Below are 22,177 nucleotides of genomic sequence, written 5' to 3'. Positions count from 1 at the left end.
TTTAAATAAGACACAGGAACTTCTATACCAAAAAAAAAAAAATACAAAACAAAAGCCACACACTTCCTTGTGTAAAGCAATATTGTGTGATAACTTGAATACTGTTCAGCACAGTGGCTAGAAATAACAGTACAACTATGTACAAAACTTTAAACAATATTTGACAAATTTCTACAGCTGGATGTAGAATACAATTGAGATAAACAACTGCTGGGAAATTTACATGGCAAAGCATTAGCTTTAACACATTTGGTTCAAAACCTTCAAATCTGCTAAGAACAAATGTGCAATTTAATTAATATTTAGTTTCTCATGGAAAAAAAAAATAAAAAGAACACGTAATGGCATTGCAATTATTGTACAGAGTTCATCACTGATCTAAAAACAACTCATCGTATCCCCTGGTAACCTAACACCAACAACTGAGACTACGATTTCTTATCTGGATAAAACCAGAGAATAAAAAGGTCATCATACTGCAATGTTAATCTAGAAGGAAAAATATTAAAAGGAATTGATACTTACATCATGAGTATTTTCTCCCCTTTATCTTCAATCTATAAAATATAGTGTTTTCACCTAGGCCTGAGATTAGTAGGGTTTAAAGATGGCTGTTGTGTTTCAAGCAGGTTTTTCACATGAAAATGGTTAGAGACAGACCTCTCTCTCCTTATGTTTTCTGCAAGGGGAGCCAAAAAAAGTGACTTTTATAGGCTGCAAATTCCACCTTGTAAGACAGCATTAACAAAACCTCCGTAATAAAAAGGAAACCATGCATTATCTCCAAAGAAAGCATGTATTTAGTGAGCAGTTATTGGTGGTTCACTCTTACCCCCTCCAATCTCATCTTCAAAAGAAGAAAAAAAAAGAATAATGGAGCAAGTTTAAATGCTCAGTAGCTGCAGGCTACTAATCTCCTCAATTCCTGGAAAAGGTGAGCCTTATTCTCTTAGGAGCAGACAGCACAAATGTAGTTCCACTGAGCTGAAAGCAATGGAGCAAGAACATCAAGTTTATTTTGCCTTTGGGGTCCTCTTTGTATCACAGGAAATTATCTCTGAAAGCAGTGCTCTTGTTCTAGTACAACAGAAGAGCACCACTAAAACGTTCTTGCCATGTACTATTTTGAGAAAGCGTCCAGCCTGCAAAACCAGGATTATTTCACCAGGATTTTTTTTATTCATACTTAAGGAGGGGGGAAAACACACTTTTACACACACAACTTAAGTAAGCAAAAGTTACGGGAGAAGCTTTGATTACGTAACACGAACTTAAAACTATTGTTTTCCCCACCCCTCTTAAAACACCCACTTGCTACTTTTGGACTTCAATCCAAACACAATTACTCACTATATAAATAAAATGCTGCTCATCTAACACTGCTTGACAAAAATCTGAAAACCTAGTTCCAACCAGCAAATGAATGAACATTTCCAAAAGAGAAACTAAACATTAATTTGACTTTTAGACGGTAACAGTAGCATTTCACATCCTTAACTGCCAACAAAAACATGAGAGGAAATCCCCATCACCCCCTGTGAAACCTGAAAGAATTTCTGTCCTTGAACAAAAACATTCTTGTCTTTCAAAATCCTCTCACACACAATGTGGAATGTTTCTCATGTACAGCCTAGTACTGAACACTTTATTTGCAACAGTTTAACAGTCATTAACTGAGCAACACCTGAAACCTTTAAATGCCACATTTTACATATATTGAAATGACAGTAAATGCAACAGTTGTTTTTACTTGTAAGCACATGACAAAGTGATATACATCACAGATTTGCTGGTTCTCCTCATGTTCACCCATGTCCAGGGTCATCATTCACCTGGAGCTGAATGCACTTATTCCAAGAAAGTGGAATGTAATGAGGAAATATTAATGCATAAAATAAGGAAAGGCAAAAGAGTGATGTTCCCTCTTTAGCTTTGTAGCTGTAAAATATTTTATATCCCAATATGATATACATTCCAAGTTACCTGAGTTTACACTTCGAGAGAAGTACCTGAAGCTAGGCCATAGGGTGGGCACTGTGCAACTGTTGTGGCCATTTTTTTTTTTTTTTTTTTTTTGCATTGTGTGTATTACAGAAGTTAGAAACAAACACCTGGATCAATTGTAAACATAATCCTGAAGTACAGTATTTTCCATAGGACACAACACAGCAAGACATTTTCTATTCAGACAGGCAACTTTTTTTTTTTTTATATATATAGAGCTTATTTATACTGTAGAATTTGAAACAGAACACAGGACACAGTACTAATCTGGTCAAACATACTATGAAATGCATAGTCTCCACTTAAAACGCTTAATGATATATGGATTTTGCAGGCATTACTGCTTTCTCACAAAAAAATGCTGAATATGAATTCTGTCCCTGCCAAGAACAGCGTTGAGATATTTTTTCAAATGCTGCTAAGTATTCTGTTTTGTTCTGAAAGGTTGCCACCTCATGCAGATGTATCTGAGACGTTATCTCCTCAATCCTTGCTTTGGGGCAGAGGCCTGCTCCACCTTGGTCTAGATTAACGCGTAGCTCTGAGGAGAGGAATGATCTTCAGTCTGAATTTCTTGCAAAAGCGGCTGCTGCTGCTGGGATGGTTGCTGTACCGAGACCTCTGTAGAGTCCATTGTGCTGGTGTCATCTGACAGAGATGAGAAAGAGACCCGAGACGAAAGCTGCTCAACAGTCAGGGTACTCAAAGCTGTGCTTTGACCAGAGTTGGGAGAGTTCTTCAGCGTCAGGTCTGAAGCTGGAAGTAGGGGGCCCAGAAGTTTTACAGGACAGAAAGCTGATCCGGTTGGGATGAAGTTAACCTTGTTTTTGTCAGGACATGAAAAGAGAGGGGTTGAGACAGGCTGACGAGACCTACAACAAGAAAAGAGATTATATACCTGGCCAACGAAGGTGGTTGTGTGTGTCACAAACTTTGTGGTTCTACAAATTGCTAAAATGTGAATGACAAGGAATGGGATTAATTGGACAGAGGGGCAAACATCTTCCATATTGGTAGTCAGCTAACTGATCCACAGCATGAAAAATAGTGCCGTCACAAAAATGACTTGACCGTTACTGGATAAACATGCAACTCCCAGCAAGAAAAAAGTCTGCACTACATATGCACATGAAAAAATGCCATGGTAATTTGGAATGACCCAAATCTTTCTTTAATAATAACACTGCAGCAACAACGCACAGTCATATTAATTCCCTTTGAGAAACTCCATAAAATAAACCTCTCCTTTCCCATATTCCGTAATTTTTTTGGAGGCTTCCTCCACAACCCAACATTGCTCCTTCACCATCCAGCAGGCAACGAATGCTATTAAGAGCAAGAACCATCCCTTTCTTAATGTTTTCATCCACAGGAGCTAAGCATGCAACCTCGACAGCATGTGCTCAAATACTGCTGAGTCTAGGGAAAAAAACATCCAACAGTTTAAATTTCTGACTTCTTGCTCAATAGTTCTGCTGTTGAGCAAAGTCTGCCATTAAATATACTGCCTACCAACACTTCACATAGGTTTCATTCCATTTTATATGCTTTATACACATCAAAATGTAACCTATGATTGAATTGATAAAAAATAACAGAGTTTTTGTTTTAAGCCACAAATATTTACAAAGTTCATAAAAATATATGGAAAGAGGTTTATAAATGCTTAGGAAATTAAATGTACCTTAGCTTTTCTGCTTGGGTTTTTGTTGCCTTTTATAAATGCACAAAAAGAGTTCAAGCATAAAAGACTCCATTTCTTCTTCAAACCAACGTGAACACTTCAATTTCTCTTCTGTGCAAACTCTAAGAATAGTTTGCTCCTGAAAAACCCATCAGCTGGAATAGTTTATTCATCTGCAGTTGAATAGGCTCAGTAAACAGGTTTACTGCTTTGCAGATACCAGCTGATATAAAAGGCATTACTTACGACATTTCCTCAAAGACCTTCACTCGCTCACATCCCTCTGGGGGCTCTCGTTTGAACATGTAGCTGTTGTTTGGTTTGGGAGATGAGGCATACTTGGGCAACGGTGAGCTACTCCCACTGTCTGAAAATTTAAAGCAGTTATATTACTAGAGATTGAGAGTGCTTTTTAATTAAATTCGACTTCCAAACAAGATGCCTTTTTTCACAATTTAGCCACTATGCTGGTTTGCTTCTACCACAATGCTTCCTTTATTGCAGACTACTTCTAACACCCTTGTATAGCACATTTCTTCTAAATAAAAGCTTCAGTGCAGCAACAATCTATCACATAACAAACAACACATAGCAGGAGGGTATTTTCATCCAGAACTCTGCAACTGGAACAAAGCAGAGCTGTGATCCTGGAAACAAACTCTTTATTATGTAATTCAAAAAACATAAATAAACAAGGTAATATGCATAACACATGCAGAAGAATTATGAGTGGTAATGATAATATGCCTTTTCACTGTATAAACACGGTTATTGAAAGTGTGTGTATACAGCACATCATATGTTAAAACAATTCACGGGAACATTGACCTCATAAGTCTCATGAACAGTTCAGAATTTGCAAAGAAACAAAGCACATTTGTAATACAGGTACTGATATCTCATCATTGCAATCTTCTACCTTACTGGGTTCACAATTTAGTTGTTTTAGTATCCAGAGTAAAAACTTTCATAATTCAATTCTGTCCTCACTACTAACTATATGATCTAGGTATTCTTCATGACTCTAGCTGCCTATTTTTTTTTTTTTTTTTAACAGATGATTACCAAACAAGTTTAGAACTGAAGACATAAACACCTAGGACACAAGACAGACTCCACAGCAGGTAGACTTCATTGTACTTCTTGGCAAATCTGAGATAAGACAACTCTGGTAGCATCAGAAGAACAAAAGTTTGACAGACTAAGACCACAAAAGGGTTCACTTTAAACAGAAAGTGAACCACCCTTCCCTTCATCATGAAAACAGAACATTCAACGCATTAAGACAAAGTATGTACAAAAATGATTACAGAAATTTAGCTTTCTGCAGTGGCTTCTACTTTTTCAAAGAGCAACAGCTATCTCAGGCTAATATTAGTAGCTCCATGTTCTGTGCGTGGGTTTACAATTAAAATGAGTCGAAAAGGCAAGATTGTAAAGGATCCACCAACTTACAAGTGAATGTAACTTGAGGAGAGCTAACAGCTCCTGCTTTAGCTCCTTTCAAGTCTTTCCACCAGACTGGGATACCCTAGCATTTTTATCTCAGATACCTTTGTTTATTCTGCTGCTGTTCATGTGTGCCTTTCAGGCAACAGTGGAAGACCAACCAAAGCTTCAAGCATTATAATCCAGATTCACTGAAGCATGTAAGGTTTTCGTTAAGAGCCTGCAAACAGTAACTACATAAACACTTGTATAAGCACGACTCAAATACAGAGGCTGATCATTAGAGGTTTTGAAATATCAGTGCTTCCTTTACAAATCAACTGAAATGTCACTTTTTTTTTTTTTTTACTATGAAAGATACGAGAAAATGGTTGAAGTGGACCTCAGTAGTATATTGATTATTCTGCTCTTTCCTGCTCTATAGTGAACACAGACTTGTTATTTACAGAATTTTTGGTGTTAACTGTATGAAAGCAGAAAAAGCCTAGAGACAATACAGATATTTGTCAAGCTGAGCACACGATGGTCTTTTGGAATCTATCCACTGTTGGCCCACACAGCTCATTGCAAACACAGAAATCATTAACAGAACCCAGACAGTTTGTTTCCTTCTTCTAATATTTAAAATTGAAGATCCAAGTTTCTATTTAAGAACTCTGAAATGTAAAATGAGCTACTGTTCATTCCAGTGAATACTGGAAAACTGTGGAAGTACATCCAAGGAAAGAATCAAACTGCATTCAAAGTTAAGTCAGTTCTTGGAAGATTCAGTGTGTTGTCTAGCCAGTACAGTTTTCAATAAAGTTTTTGGTTTATTTAGCCCTGTTTGGCTGAAACTTTCTATACAGGACAGCTGTTAAACATGGAAAAAATATACAATATAATTTAACTCATCTGTTCCTCCCTTTGCCTCCCTGAGCTTCTAAAGCTTACTAAATTCTTAGCTTTTAATTTCGACCAAACACATGACATGAACATTTGAAAAATACATGAGGTTACTAGGAGGCTGAAACATATAAGCTTAGTGTTAGTTCTACACGTACAGCAGCAGAGTTAGAACGGAAGGGTCCTGAGAAGAACAGATCATTAGCTGAAGTGATAAGAGGAAGTCTGTGGCTTAAGCCAGTCCGTAGGTGTGTATCCTGTAAGGTCTTAAGTGCTGAACTGTAACATCATTAATCCTTAACGACACTGCAAATGCAATTCTCGAACAATTGTATTCACACATGGTTTTATTTATTTATTTTACTTTCTCAGAGACTGTAATGCATGCTCTGTCATCTGCATCTTCCAGGCTCCCACCAGTAGGGTGTGCTCTGCTGGCATATTTCAACAAACTAATCAAATTTCATTATGATGACAATGATTGAAGATTAACAGATGTAACCTCTAAAGCAAGCTTTGTTACCATAACTGCGCTGAAGACAATATGGAGCCTTATTACACAAAATTTCTGAATATAAATATTTAAAACGGACAGTCCATTATCTAGAAAATGTTTGAAATTGTAATTAGACACTAAACAAGATTATTTTAACCAAAATATTTAACACCACAACTTTAGCTTGCATATATTATAATAACAGAAAAGAAAGATTAAGAGAACCCGTAGAACAATTTATTTTGAGTGACACAACTTAAATGAAACAAAAAACTGTCAGTGAACCTTGGGATCTGGTCTGATAGGTTCAAAAGGATTTTCCAAGATCAAAAATGCCTTTGTTTTTCGTGGTTTTTTTTTTTTTTTTTTTTTAAGACTGCCCAAAGACTTCTCATACAATTTTAATTTTAAAAACTATGAATCAGATGCCCAGAAGTTAAAAAAAAAAATAAATATCTCCAGTCCAAGAGATAGCATCTTCATGAATACACTGCTTGTTACAGCCCGCTAGCAACAGCAGGAATACACAATCCTATGCAGAAGCACCTAAATCAAAATCCCTGAAAAACAGGTTACACTATTTTCATACGAAAAAAAAATCATTTCATCTTATATATTAGGATGGCTTTGAATTTCACCTCTGTCACAGTTACTAAGTATGCTACATGGCACTCTAAAATTTTAGTCTCAAGGAGCAGAGTATCATAAAACAGATCTACTGAAACCGGTAGCTTTAATGCAGCAAGGCATTACACTTATCTTGCAGTAGGCTGATATTTGAAAACAAAATCATAAAAGCCAGCTGGCATGAAAATACTTTCCCACCCTTCCTTCTCTGCTCCAATTTATACTATTTAGTACCACTACTCTTATTTAGACCAGGGTTGTGATCCTTCTGAAATTTAGCATTCAGTTTCTTTTGAAAAATTCAATAGATTTAGCAGCTCCTTGCAAAAAAGTAAACCAAACAGCTGATACAGTCCAAAGAGCAGCTGTGAGGGCCTCAGGCCAAAGCACAGCTTTGCACAAGAAATAAAAGATGCTTTAGAAATGTAAAGCAGTGCTGTGTCTGTACGAGCGCTGGCTCCTTGCACTGCTTATGAGTCTCAAACTACTAACCTTCATTTCCTATTCAGAAACACTCAGGAGCATTTATAAAACTGGTAATTTTAATGGTAAATCTAAATTATTCCAGCAGAAAAAGAACATAAAACTCCAACTTGAGAAAAATAACAGAAAATCTTGGTTTAAGATGTCTACACATGGTTATATTTGGAAATACGTTTTTCAAAATTGAAAGGCTTTGTAGAAAACTTGCAGAAGTTGTATTCCAGCATCACTTTAAAATGAACGTGCAAAAAAAATGAGTTTTTTAAAAAGTAGTTCACATCAGTACAGATGTTAAGAAACTTTCTCTCAAATTTCGCTATTTCTTCATAATTTCTACCTATATCCCTCATTTATAATTTGATAACTTATATCTGTCATTTGTATTTTATTTTATTTTGATAACATTCTTATTCAGAACAACCAGCCTCCGTGATCTCAATGATCTGAGCGTAAATGGCACCTATCTGGCTACCAATGCACTTTTACAACCTCTGAACAAGTTACTTTTTCTTGGGAAACTGCTACATGTTTTTCTAGTTTCTATCTTGCCCATAAAGAACAAAGTTGCAATGAGCAATTCAAGATTTTATTTTTCATGAATGTGGTATAATAAATCTTTAATTTAAAAATGCAATTATGTTAGTCTACAAAGCTGCTCATTTATCACAATCACCTATATACCACTACTAAAACAGGTTTTTATACAAACCTAACATTAAAGCCAGCCTCAAGATTGAAACCTACAAATAAATATCTTCTCCTTATGAAGTTCAACAATAAATTTTACTCCAATTAGCTGTTCAAAAACATCCTAGATAGAAGATAAAACCCTTGAAAATCATTAAGTTAAATGCAGTATTTCAAACTGTCTTTACTTACTACCAATAAAAAACACCAAAAGTTTCCAGTTATTTTGTTAATTAAGTACTAACTGTAAAAGGAATGATTCTTTCCATTTCCTTGTTTTTTAGCATACAAGTTTTCAGAACATATACGAACAAATTACCTGTCAAGATATTTCGTTGTCTGCCAGTACTTTAGTGGATATCTATATCGTGATTCAGTCTTGACAAATTACAACTCACACAAATACTCTAAGAAAGGAAAGTAATGAAAGTAGTATGTGGTGGGGGGAGATGATATCCATGTTATTTTTGGAACATGGCCACCTATTATGCTGTGCTAAGACTTTTACTTTCATGTGGTTAACTTACACACACACCCCCCAGTTCAGTATTTGGGCTGGTGGATTTGCTTTCTACTACTTACTTTTAAATCTAAGAGGGAAAAGCAATAATTTTCAGAAACAAAGAAGTGTGATTTTTTTCTGCCCCAATCTTACTGCTTTTAGATTACATAGAATTAAAATTACTTAAAGAATGATTAAAACAGAATATTTACAAACAAAGCTTCAATCTTACTCATAACATCAAAACACTGCTGCCTTTAGCTAATCAGTAAATAGTTGCCAAATCAAGATCTTAGTTTTCATCTCATGTGAAATATACTCTTAGCTTCCACATTTCTTCCAAATGCATCCCTCCAAACAGAGGGCCATATTTGCAGTTGATAAAAGAATCAAGTCTAGCTAGCCATCCGAAGCCCAATAATTTCATTCATAAATAGAACTGTCCAGTCTTTTTACACTAGTGCTTCTATTTTCATACTGTGTCCTGTCTGTGAATTACCCTTTAATTACTCGATTACTCCTACAATACTAAACTACTTTTTACAGACTTAGAAAAAATGCAGAATATTGACATATAAACAGAAATTATTCAGAAATTTTGGGTTGTGACAGATAATTACTCTCCATCAGATTATTCAAACTCATATTCGAGTTCTTCACCAAACAGCTTCAAGTGGGATGAGTTCAGAAGCAGAGTACTTTTAAAGCAGTCCAAAAATTCATCACTGTTTTGATCAGCAAGTAACTCACTCATGATGAGCATACATCACAATCCTACATACACAAACCTTCTTGAAACCTTTTTTAAACAGAAACATGTTACAATCTGAATTCTTCACATTAGAATCTTCATAAATAGTTAAGGCTGTTTGCTGTGCTCCTCTGACATATTTATGGAAGATGTTTGTGAAGTTTCACAAACAAGAGGGAAAAAGATATGTAAACAAACAAAACCAATTTTAAAGATAAATCTTCAGTCCCTCCACAACAATCAAACAAAACAAAAACTGATGTAATGAGTAAAATGAAGGTAGTTGTAAAAGCAGGACATCACATGCCTCCCATAGGTAAAGGCAGGCCATTCTACTCTCACCTTTATCACGGTCATAGAGTAAATCTTCTGTTGAGCAAGGACTCCCATCCTGAGATTCAGGAGGGCAAAAGGGAGAGACACACGGTGAATGACTGCTGCAGCTGCTGCTGCGCTCCTGGACAGATGGAGTCTGAGTGTCAATGCTTCGTGTACTACTACTACGATAGTGAGCAGGTAATGGGGCCCTTCGACCATCGGGGATATCCAAAGGCTGCAAGAAAAAGAAGCGATTCAGGTTACAGAGAAAAGATCCAACTCCCAAGTAATGTCAGCCTGCAGCACTCATAGCTGAAGCAATAAGGCAAGGCCTTAAGAACAGCAAACAAATCAGGTTTGAAAGAACATTAATGTAATGTAAAATGGACACAACTAACATAAATTATGCTCAATGCTGGGATAATATGCAGATGTTCCCAGCCAACTATATCCTCTTATGCAAAGTTAACAATAGAACACACTTCAATATTTATCTACACACATTAGTGTTATCAGAAAAATGCTAAAACAGGTATTTTAGAAAGCAACTTCCCTCACACACACTCAACAAATAGACCTTGTACGTAATTGTACTTAGTAGTACAATCTTCAATACAGGTCACTTGTTATAAAGCAAAAACAAGTACTCTGATACCACATTTGGATAAAACAAAAAGCAGAAAACAAAATACAACAGCATATTATTGTCATAACAAACTGCATTACTGTTACAAATTAAACTATCCAAGCTTTGCTAGTAGGCAGTAATCCTCTAACACACCTGTACTCTTCATCCTTCACTTTTGTAGGATAAATTGAGAACTAAGCAGAAGTACAAGCTTATATAAGATTCACCAGCTTTGTTCTGAACCTAAGATAGCAAGCAGTGCCTGCTCACAGCAGTCTAGTTGGCACTGGCAAGAGTGATCTTGCATCCTAGTCTGCAACATACTGCACAGACATGTTCACTGTAGTAGGTTGGTACACCCTACTTCTTGCTCCCTGTGGGAAAATTAGTTTTATCATGAAGACAGCACTATTTTTTTTTTTGAAAGAAAGAGTATTAAGGTTCCAGTTAAAAGTGAAGGGGTAAAAATACCTCCAAGATTTAAAATAATAGTTTTATCCTCACTTCAGTGAGGATTGTATTCAAGCCATAGAGAACAGATTAAATGTTCTAGCTGCAAGAATCCTTTTTTCCTTTTCACGTCAAGTGAAGATTTTTATTTTATTGTTTTCTTCTTTTCCATTCATGCCAGAATCAGAACAGCCCATTCTAGAGCTTAAAATTCAGCCCAAATATTTCACAAGAGTACACTGTCCAAGTATCACATTCTCCTCTCTTCAGCAATAGTCTGTCCAGAAAACCACCCCATACTACACAAAGAGGCAGACACAGTAAAGTCAGAGGAGCCTTCCCTTCTTATGAGCCTTCCAGTTAACAGCATTTCACATTTCATTTAAAAGCAAAGTAACACGCTATAAAGAGAACATTACAGTTGCTACATCAAGTGCTCAGAAGTTTGGACAAGGCTGCGTAGTCTGTTCCAACAGTTCTGCTCACATTGCATATGCGTTACAACACGACTACGTGTTGCTCTTCCCATCACCCCCAACAGGCCATGACTCATTCAATGCACAAGATAGACCTAAAGCATTATATCATTTGTTACACAGACCGAAGAGAGGTAGAAAACAAGACTGAAGCTGTGGAAAGGAAACAGTCTTGCAATTAACATAACCAAAAAATAACTGCCATGTAGAACAGCATTCTGTCTCTGTCTCTCACAAAAATTTTACAAGATGCCAGGAAGTCATCTGAGGCAACCCTTCTCTTTTATGGGAGCCCAGTCTGTATAGGACCGGGTCTGCAAAAAAGTCTTCCTCATTCACAGATGCAGAAAGAAACCACTGGAGCTGCACTTTAAACTCTGAAAATGACATTCAATACCCTGAATTACATGAAGAATCACATTATAGAAGAAGCCTGATGGATTTGTGTTTCTCCATCCATAAAGTAAAGATATCATCCTTCTTACACAGGTGAGATGAAAAGAGAACGAGACACTATTTCAGAGACACTATTACATTTCAGAGACACTATTACATAGAAAAAAAACAGGAAGAAATATAGATTTTTGACTTCAAAGCAAGGTTTAATAGTGAGCATTAGGACACATCTAACAGGGAGAAAACAAAAACATTGAACAGCTACTCATTAAGTGCACACACTCTACATAACAGGTAAAGCAAGGATTCCAGGCAGGAAAAAAAAAAGGTAAGCACATAATTCAGGACTTCAGTATAACACAGATGTTCTTCCACACCTGTAGAAACAGTGTGGTCTTATGTAGTCAGGAAGTATATTCCAAATTACTTACTTCAGCCTCCACGGAATTAAAACTTAAGGTATAGAAAGTAATCTGTATTTTCAAGTATGCCTCTATATACAAGTGGAAAAAGCTGAATATTTATCACGCTTTCCAAGTAGAATAACTTAACACGTAGAAAGCACCTACAAGTATTTCAGATTATTGTGCTTCTGTATATTTCTTCCCCTTCACACTGAATCCAGGTTTTGACAAGAGCAAAACCCTTCATGAAAATATCAGCTAGATACTATTCCACTTCTTAAAACTTATGAATCAAACCTGATCAACATAAAAAAAATACTGGTTACTTTCCATGAGTCATTCCTAAACTATACTAAAAACTGAAGCCCTCACAACATTAAAGCACAAGAAATAGGGTAGCTAATTCAGTACAGCTGTTATTAGTTTTCATAATGCTCAATGCATGGAAAATAACTGGAAATTACTGCATTCTGTATACTGTTTTTTTTTTTTTTTGTAAAAGACTCCAGTCATGTACTAACTTTATGCCAAATGCATTCCGACAAGACACCAGTCAACCACTATGGGACAGTACGTTCTTGGACATTATATACTATCCTCATAACTCCCTGCAAAGGTATGGAAACTGTCGATTTAACAACAGTATGCATTTCTTAATACACTGTTAAAATTCACTTTTTTTTCCAGTATCAATATTTCTGCTTGAAAAAATTAAAGCCACCCTCCATAGTAGCATCAGGAATGCTACTATAATATGCCAGTGGGAGCCTTAAAAATAATCTGTTCTTCACAAGCCCGTCATCTATCTGGGAGGCAACTTCTTCAGAGCAGAGTATTCAATGCTTCTGATATAGAAGCTATTCTCTACACTGGAACAACAAAGGCAGATATGGGAAACTGGTTCTGCCTTTTAGCGTAAATGCAGTCATCAGTGCATTAGACAAGGTGCAAATGCAAAAAGACATCACGTATCTTGAAGAGACTGCTCCTGGCAACAAACACGTGGAGAGGGGAGAAAAGACCTTTCAGATAAAGGTAAATATAGTCGTCTTCTGCTCAAATTAGCAAAACAATCATTTTATTATAGGACCAAGTTTTCTGATAGGTATATAAAAAGAATTTTACTACCTACTTCCAGAGGCATTAGAAATTAAACAAGAAACACATGAATCAGTTTAACATTTATTGCATGACATTTGGTCAGAACTGCTTCATTTCTAATATCTTTTGTATATTTGAAAAATAGATGAGGTAATATTTTTCCTATTTTTCCTAATAAGAGACCTATGACCATGTAGGCCTCCAAGTGCAGGGCATGTTTCACTAGTTTCACAGTGTATTCTAACAGGGAGCTTCTAAATACAGTAAGTCCATCATCTTACTGTTCCAAAGTCCCCAACATTTGTAGACATAGTAGAATCACAACAGGACAAAGAATAAAAACCAGTCACAACTACACAAGAAAGCTGATTCCCTCTTACGATTTGTAGTGGGACACAACTATAATTTCCTGGAAAGCTAGTCACCAAATTATAAAGCAGGAAGGAAAATATATCCCAGATCTTTGAATAAATGCATTAGAAGATGAAATAACATTTATTAGTAAACCTGAGGAGAAAGATGCTATTAAAAAGGGACTAAAAAAATGCCAGCTCTAACTCTGTTTTTATGAAAGGAAAATGAAAATGCCTGCAGCTGACTAAGCAAGAGGGATGATCTGAAAAAATATATACATATATGGCCAAACTGAAAAGGAAAAAATGCTTGGAATGTTTTGCCCATGTATTACTAAACTTTATACTAAATTAGATTATTAAAAGAAAAAGCTAATGACATTACTGTATCATCCGTTATCTTTGTGAAACACAAAAACAACATGGCTACTCTCTCTACAATTACCCTTCTAGAAGTAAAATTACTTTTATCACTAGACGATTGTAGGAAAAAGGCAAAAAAGTTTCCAAAGTATTCATATAACTAAGTCAGCAAAAGATATGACAAAATATATTCCAGATCAATTTATACTTTATGATGCAGGATGACCAAAATTGAAGTCAGTGAGAAGGAAAACAAAGTACAGAATATCATACCCTACAAAATAAAAAAAAATCTAAAAATAAATGAAACTGATTTGTGTATCCAAAGACTATGTAGGAAAGTGTGAACATGAAAGGAAAGTTTCACTAGTTTCCAATTTTAACTAGGAGCTAAATTAAAAAAGTAATTCAAGTAACATCCATAAACTAGGTCTACTTTAACCACAAACTTATTTTTGTCCTGTGCATCACCTAGTCCCCTTTTGAGATGATGAACTAAGGAACAGTTCGCTCCAAAATTCACACATTTCTACTGAATAGATAAGAAACCAAAAAAAAAAGTTCAAGAAAACAAAACTAAAATTTTAAAAGTTAACAGAACTAAAATGCATTTTGTTTTAACTTAAGTAAAAATGTGTTTATTGAAAGGAAATGGAAGAAATCAGAAAGCTATTCATATACCATCTAAATCTGAATTAAATTTTAGATAAGCAACTGCATCTAAAAAACAAAGGTAATCATTCTTCCGTGTTTTTTGTAAATTGTATCTCCCCCACCACAAAAAAAAGAAATCTTTCCTTACATACTAAGTTTTAAACATGCACTGAAACAGGAAGTATGCTTGGAAACAGGTTAAAAGAAACCAGAAAAGCTCTAGTTACCCACCAATCTTACAAACAAGCCTGTTAAAATGCTTATCATTCACACATCACCCAAAGCAACCAATTGCTTTTGATTGATACATTTTTTTTTTTAAAAACAGAATGTTACTAGAAAGAATGGCAGAAAATTGAAAGAAAAACAAATTGTTTCACCAGCAGTGAAACTAATGAATTTTGGTTTCCTATGGTTTATCTTTTGTTCAGTAATTCCTAACCTTTAACCCAGCTGCCCCAACTCCCCCAGGCTAAAAAAGAAGCTAAATTGCTGCATTAGGAGAAAGTTCACCAGCAGTATGATTCAGTGAATTACTCTTATTATGATCTTCCATAAGTAAGCAATGAAATCTAATAAGCTCAAAGACAGTGCTAGTAGTCCCTCTTTAGGTCCCACCAGAAGAGATCTGACAGAAATTAACAGTTATGTAACAGGAAACAGCCCTCTGCCCACATAGATGGACTTGACTTCAAGGGCAATGTCTAATTTATGACCTCCTTTTGTGCCTGAAGACTCTCCCCAACTAGATGTTTGGACGAAGGGTTCACTATTGCCTTGGTTGCGTAAACTGCTGAGCACCTCTGGCCTCAATCCAACAATGCACTTAAGTATGTGCTTAACTGTTTGGCTGGACCAGAGCCAGTACATTCAGTAACTTATGAGACTGAGTTCTGCATCCAAAGTAATAAGCTGTTAAAGCCCAAGGACAACATTTATGAAGATGATTTGTCTGATAAATAAATGAAACGTCCTCTAACCATAAGAGATAACAACCCTAGCCATAGCAACATCAGTAGTGGCACTATAATACACCTTTTTATACTCTCTTTGGAGATGGCAACAAGGTTTATTGATTTGGGCTTTTTGTTTTGGTTTCAGTTATTTCTTTTTTTTTTTCCCCCCTTTATTCCCTATCCCAACACAGACCCTTCTAAAGGGATGAGACAGCTTTGGGAAAGGCAACCTAGCATAAAACATTTACTACTACCGTATTTTATTCTTAATGACAGAACACATCTACATCTCTGTAGAAGCCAAGAATATTCCAAAGCTTTTTAAGTTTACTGCCATAATAAAGAAATACAAATACCAGGTTTTGGAATCTTAACCCTCCGATTAAAGTTTTATAGCCTGATTTGTGTACTGAATTGCTATTAGAGGACCATTCACAAGAACAGAACCTACAATTTACAGAAGATAAAAAAACAGCAGTTGTTGATACCACAGCAAAGTTTCATTGGTTATTTAGAAATGAGTGGCTGTAAACTAAGTATTTCACATTTTAAGTGTCATCTAAGCACTGCAACAGTCTTCAATGAGAATTCCAATGCTCCTTAGATTATATTTCCCATACACAGATCTCCCACAAGAGATCACAGTTGGTTTTAGGAAGTAAAAACAGTTCATATTTGGTTTATGGAAGAAAAGTATTAAAACCAAAAAGCTGAGCAGAGCACAGGAAACTTAAGTCTTGCCTAAAAAAAACAAAACAAATAAATAGAAGCAAGTAAATTAATCTCTGTCCCTTCTTAGTACTGTAGCCTAAAGTATCTAAGTTTTTGAGCACTTACATTTCTCACAAAAACTTTCAAGTTCTTCATAGGAAGGGCATTCTAAGTAGCCCTTTAAAAATACTGGGCCCTTTAAAAATAGCCCTTTTAAAACTAAAAATTATTTAAACAATTTTCAAACAATGCCTGTGAAGAAAAGTATTTGTAGTTTCAGCCATGAGGAAGTTTTCTCACGTGTTTATAGGTTACAAAGAAAAAAAAAACAACTACGAGCACGTTAATATAAGCTTACCTTGGATACCTCTTCTTTTCCACTGTTTTCCTTAATGAATACTTTTTCCAGTTCAGGGCTTATTCCTTCTACATTACACGGCACACGTGAAACAGTTGATTTTGGCACTGAAATGTTTGACAGTGGCATAGGGACTGATCTGGAAATAGAAGCCTAGAAGGTAGAGAGCCACATGATTTGAAGTTGGAAAATGGAATAAAACAGAAGTCTGAGATCAGCACTAAAGCAGGTAAAGTAAGAAACCATGTATTATTTGCCATGTAGATCATCTTTGTCAAATTTAACTAAAAAATGCCTGCATAAATCAAAAGCCACTAAAAACACCTCTACTTAACTCAATACAATTCTATAATAAAATCTTTCTACTACCTTACTTATCAGTAGGTAGGCAAGTATATGTACTTTTCAGACTTATAGACTGCAGAATACACAATAGGGGGATGTGGATGGTTTTAACTGCGATCTAAAAGGCATTTCGCAACATTCCTGAACCTTAACGACTCAACTGAAATATTCACTTAATGCACTTCGTTGGCTTTAGTAAATGAAAAATAAAGTATTCATTCTCAACCTCTAATTTCATTAGCTTCTAACATTTCAGAACTTTATGTCAGAAGTCTTAAAAGAAAACAACTGGAGTTTAAGAATCAAGCACCTAAAAAAAAATGCAAGCAGGATTTCTGGAAAAGAAAAAACATGTTGAAATGGAGTTCTGTTACCAACAGAAGCCATTCTCAAGAAAGCATGTCTTGCACAGTCAACCCCAAAAGCTTTAGCTTAGCACCTACACTAACAGCCATCAATAGTGGTCACTTCCTAATGTATATTTTCCTCTCATCCACAGCAACATGTTATAAGACAAAACGTAAAACATACCTGTGGACATTTCCAAGAGATTACTGAGTTAATTGCCTTAGGGTGGGGGGACTCTCCCTCCCCCCTTTTTTTGGTTGAGTTCATGCAAAATGAACGTTAAAAAAAAAAGTGCCTGCAGGATAGCTTCTCACAGCGGTACCAGAACTGAAAACTTCACTAGTCTCATTAGAGAACACTTTATTGAGAAATCGGAAACGTGTGAGCGAGTTCCAAGTGCTAAAGAATGTTACTGCAAAGTACACGTCTTAAGTGGATTTCAGCCTGTGAAAAACAGTTTTTAGCACAAATAGTGGCACTGATACCTGCAACATCATACCTTGGGATGGAAAGCAGAATACCTTCCTACACAAAATGCAGTGAATCCTTTGTTATAGAGGCATAAAAGTTTCACGAAGAACATTAATTCCTTATACATCTTCATCACAAGATCAGGTTTTAAACATGAGATTTTATCTAAACTGAATGAACATGAAAGGACTGACCAACACAAAAGATCAGCCATCAGAGCTTCTTTCTGAAACACTACTTATTTAGAAAGGCTGGCAGAAAATACAATGACAGAGCAAACATTTAAGGAGATCAAACAGTTGCTTGTTAGTAACATGGAGACCAAGTTAAAGATCCACTGTAGATGAAATTTAATCAGAACTCAAACGTCTGTACTGCCAAATGAGAAAAGATTAACTGCTTTTTACAAATGGCTTAAGGTTCACAAAGTTATTCACTGAACCTTGCCTGAGTTTTAAAATCCATTTCGTTTCAGTTTCACTGTCAGTTTGCGTTATCTAGAGAACAGGCACTCTGTGGAGCATCCTCCATTGCACCCTGCTGAGAGTCTAGTTCAGGCTCACGTAATTTGCCCATGTAATTTGCGAAAGCTATTCTTCACAGTGTCAGCACCTTTCTAATAAGAGAGAGACAGAGAGAGAGAGAGAGAGAGATGCTCAGAGGACAGGTGACTTTTTTTTTTCTCTAAAAAAGAACTTCACGATACACAAAAATGACCTGAAAACAAATGTTGGCCTGGCTAGCACGAAAATGATCAGCTATATTACAGTTTGCATAAATTCACAAATAATTTTGAAAAATTTTGAAAAATGGATAACAGAAAACAGAAGATGTTAGGCTAGGAGCCTGAGCTTTACCCATCAGAGAGGTTAAGAGATTATGATGTCCTATTCGTGATTCACATAGATGTGCTTCCTGATAATGTTTGCTCAGGTATATAAGACCTGAGATAGGGAACAGGAAACAAAAAAAAGTTGGTTGATATCATAGACTTACTGCTGGAAAGAGTCCTGTCATCACATTGCCCATTGATACAGAACATGAGAATGGTCATCAATCTGAACACAGGAGTTTTCATCCTAAAACCTCAGTCTTGGATCCTGTCTGAATTAAGTTTTTCCTGCAAGTCACAGTGTCTGGAACAGGAACAGGCTAACAATGATGACAATTTTTCCATTTAATATGATGGAAATTCAACATAAGCTGTAACACACTAATGTTGTTCCACCTCAAGTAAGCCACTGCTACCAAAGTATGTGAAGGCTCTCAAAGAAGACAATCCTGTATTGACAATGATTCTGAAGTACCATAACAACCAAAAGGTTGTTATAGACAACCTTTGTCCTAAACAAAACCATGAAGGTTTGCATCCTGTAGCATGAGATGATGACCAGTCCTCTAATTCCAGGGATGTGGTTAACTGTGGCAAGCACCACCTTGATTTCAGCTAAGTTTATATTTGAGGTGAATTATCTTTTTAGAAAGCAGACAACAATATTGTTTTACTCAACTTCACAGGGATACTCTGATCTGGCCTTTCTGGCCAGGAAATGACCAATAAGCAAAGTATCACAAAAACTCCTGAAATAGGACAAGAAAATGAGGTCTTCCCTCAAATATCTGATGATGCAACACTGCCTTTTACTGATGAATATATAATAGGGTGAATTACAAGCCTCTGTGTAACTAACTGATTAGTTTCGAGAAGCAGAATACTAGGTTCTGTAATTTCAATGCAAATACTGTCTAAGGGGTCCCATTCGAAGTTCGGCCTGCTGCTCAAAGACTTATAAATTGTTGGGCTTCCAATCCAGTCCACTTACTTTTAGTGCGTTTTGTTTATTTATAAAACAAGCTCAGATGAAGCTGTGTTGTAAAACCAATAAGAAAATACCCTCCAGAAGAACACAGACTTTTGAAAGTACACCACAAAAATTAGTCTTGGAAGCAAGTGCATATTCATGGAAAGACAGCCTTATCTGGCCATGCTCAGAATTTTTACAGCATCTTAATATATTTGCTTGCAAGCCCTCATTCTTTTATTATATTACGGCTATCAGATAAAATTCAGTGCAGATGCAATGGCAGCAGGGTGTTAAGCATTTCAATTTCAAGCACGTAAGAAGCCAAACAGGAGAAAGATGGGAAGAAACAGCAGACTATTCACCCAACACAGATAAGATAGGAGGCTGTTAATATAAGCAACTATCTGCTTACCTGAGTCTGACTGATTGCTATGTGGTTGCCATGGAGAGGTGACTGACGTTCTTTCTCTTTACTGTGACGACTACTCTGCTTACTGCGCTGAAGCTGCTGCCTCAGTTTGGCAATCTGCTGGAAAGAAGTTCAGGTGAAGTGATAATGAGGTATCAAATTAATATCTGCTCATTTCTTCCTTTATGAAGTGAATCACAGACATCTTAACTCCTCTTTAAAGAATTATAGAAGCACATTGGATTTTCTTCCCTCTAAGCGTAACCATTAAAGCTTCTGCTTCTGGACACTTTCTGCAAAGCATCTGCACTATTTGCAGATCTGAACATGTCAACAAGCTTAGCTTATTACTAAACTTCCTCATTTACAAACAAGCACAGTAATAACTGATGCAAACAAAAGTTAGTCCTCCTGACAATTTGTAGCAATTTCTAGACTAATTGGCTTAAACCGGGGGACTGCAAAACCCATAGCTTAATTTATTTGACCTTAAGCCAAACCAAAATTTTCCAGTAATTCAACTGAAAAATAAAAGAGCCTCTACAAACAAAATCAATCAGTATGTATTGCTCCATCTTGGAGAACTTATTTAATACGTTTAACAGTATTTCCCCACAGGCTACATTACCACAGATTCCTTCAGGCAGACAGAATTGTCTTTTCTACTGTCTGCTGTAACGATGGGTAATCAAATGATACATATTTTAAAGGTCATATGCAACTACAGTCATTATTTATTTGACATGTTCCTTAACAGAAACTAAAGAATTTCATTCATGAATTCCTCCATTTATTTAATCCTCCTGAATAGTTTCTACATGAAAGAGTATTTACCCTCTAATAAGCATTGCCTGAGAAGTTCATACTACATGCAAATTCATACAACAGGTAGCGATACTTCTTGAAAATTACCTTCCCCCCCGCCTTTGTGCTCACATCTCACTATCTTCCATGATCAGCACATCAGCACGCTAGTATATAAGGCAAAGTATGCATGGCCCTATTTCATTTTTAACTCAGCTATAGATAAAAATTTTAAAAACCTGAAGTGCAAATAAGGAGATGTGAATTCACACAGAAATAGTTTCAAAGAACTTCATCACCTGGAAGTATCCTCTTTTTGATTGACAGACTACAAGCACATTCACTCTGTGGTCAACTCCAAGTAGTTAAATATATCGCTATTGCTCTTTCAAAGCAGCTTTGAACAGTGAAGTGTTGCTCTAACACACTGTGTCAGAGATGACAGTGCTTGGTGAAGCTTTCAATGGAGCCTTGCTCCAGGCTTTGCAATTTTCTTGGTGTTTCTAATATCACTCACAAAAGACAGATCCATCTCTAATGCTTCATATCAAGTCTTGCCACACCTCATTATCCACATTCAGAGAACTGCTACTCAGAAATGGTTGACTACTCTTAATCTTCAATGACAGACAAACGGTTTAGATTTCCAAAAGGGTCTGTGTCAAATACACGGAGAAAGAGCCTTAGCATGGCCAAGCTTCTAACACAGACAAGCTGGATTTAGAGAACAAGACTAATCTCTTGATGAAAGGTGCCACTTGGGCACCACGATGGAAGAAACTTCAAAGGAGTTTGAAGAGATACTTCACCTCTACAAAAAATATTTGTCCAGAACTTCCCCATTCTGGCTGTAAGAGCAATGGAAGTTAGGAAACTCAGCTCAGAAAGATGAAGCAGCAGGAAAGTAACCAGTTTGATATGGGAATGTGAAAATAAATCTATAGTGATTTATATCTAGAATGCTGAAGTAGGGGAAGAACAGGGAAAAGATCTTCAGCTCCTTTAAAAAAAAATGAAAGAAAAAAAATGAGGCCCAAAAATGAGGCCCAGACTAGAAGACAGCTGTGGACTGAAATGGATGGCTACAGGAATAACCAAAAAGCAAAGACACTAGGCAGGGAGAGTACCGTATATAAATCTTTCATTTCTGCTGCCTTTGCCTGGTCCTGTGGGCTTCCTCCTATTTAAAAAGTTAATTACCCTATTTTTTATTTAAATGAAATTTAGCTTTCTGAGCTTTCCTCAGGACCATGCTATAA

The 22,177-nt window shown here is 36.2% G+C and overlaps 1 protein-coding gene across 4 annotated transcripts in view; it reads right to left on the bottom strand.

The window, feature by feature from the left end:
* Positions 1-985: 985 nt before the first annotated feature.
* Positions 986-22,177, bottom strand: part of GLCCI1 (glucocorticoid induced 1) — a 55,476-nt gene continuing 34,284 nt past the window's right edge. The window contains exons 4-8 of one of the 4 annotated variants that reach the window (XM_084508007.1): positions 20,118-20,234; positions 16,737-16,889; positions 9,911-10,121; positions 3,935-4,055; positions 986-2,876 (exon numbers count right to left, since the gene is read on the bottom strand). In XM_084508007.1, the coding sequence (XP_084364133.1) occupies positions 2,528-2,876; positions 3,935-4,055; positions 9,911-10,121; positions 16,737-16,889; positions 20,118-20,234 (951 nt within the window). In that variant the 3' untranslated portion in view covers positions 986-2,527. The remainder of the gene's footprint in view (positions 2,877-3,934; positions 4,056-9,910; positions 10,122-16,736; positions 16,890-20,117; positions 20,235-22,177) is intronic. The other 3 variants (XM_084508008.1, XM_084508009.1, XM_084508010.1) reach the window with 3 other exon arrangements.

This window comes from Aythya ferina, assembly GCF_964211825.1.
Source record: "Aythya ferina genome assembly, chromosome: 2".
In the NCBI taxonomy this organism is placed as follows: domain Eukaryota; kingdom Metazoa; phylum Chordata; class Aves; order Anseriformes; family Anatidae; genus Aythya; species Aythya ferina.
Note: the sequence above shows the minus strand (reverse complement) of the source record. Positions and strands in the feature narration are given on the sequence as shown.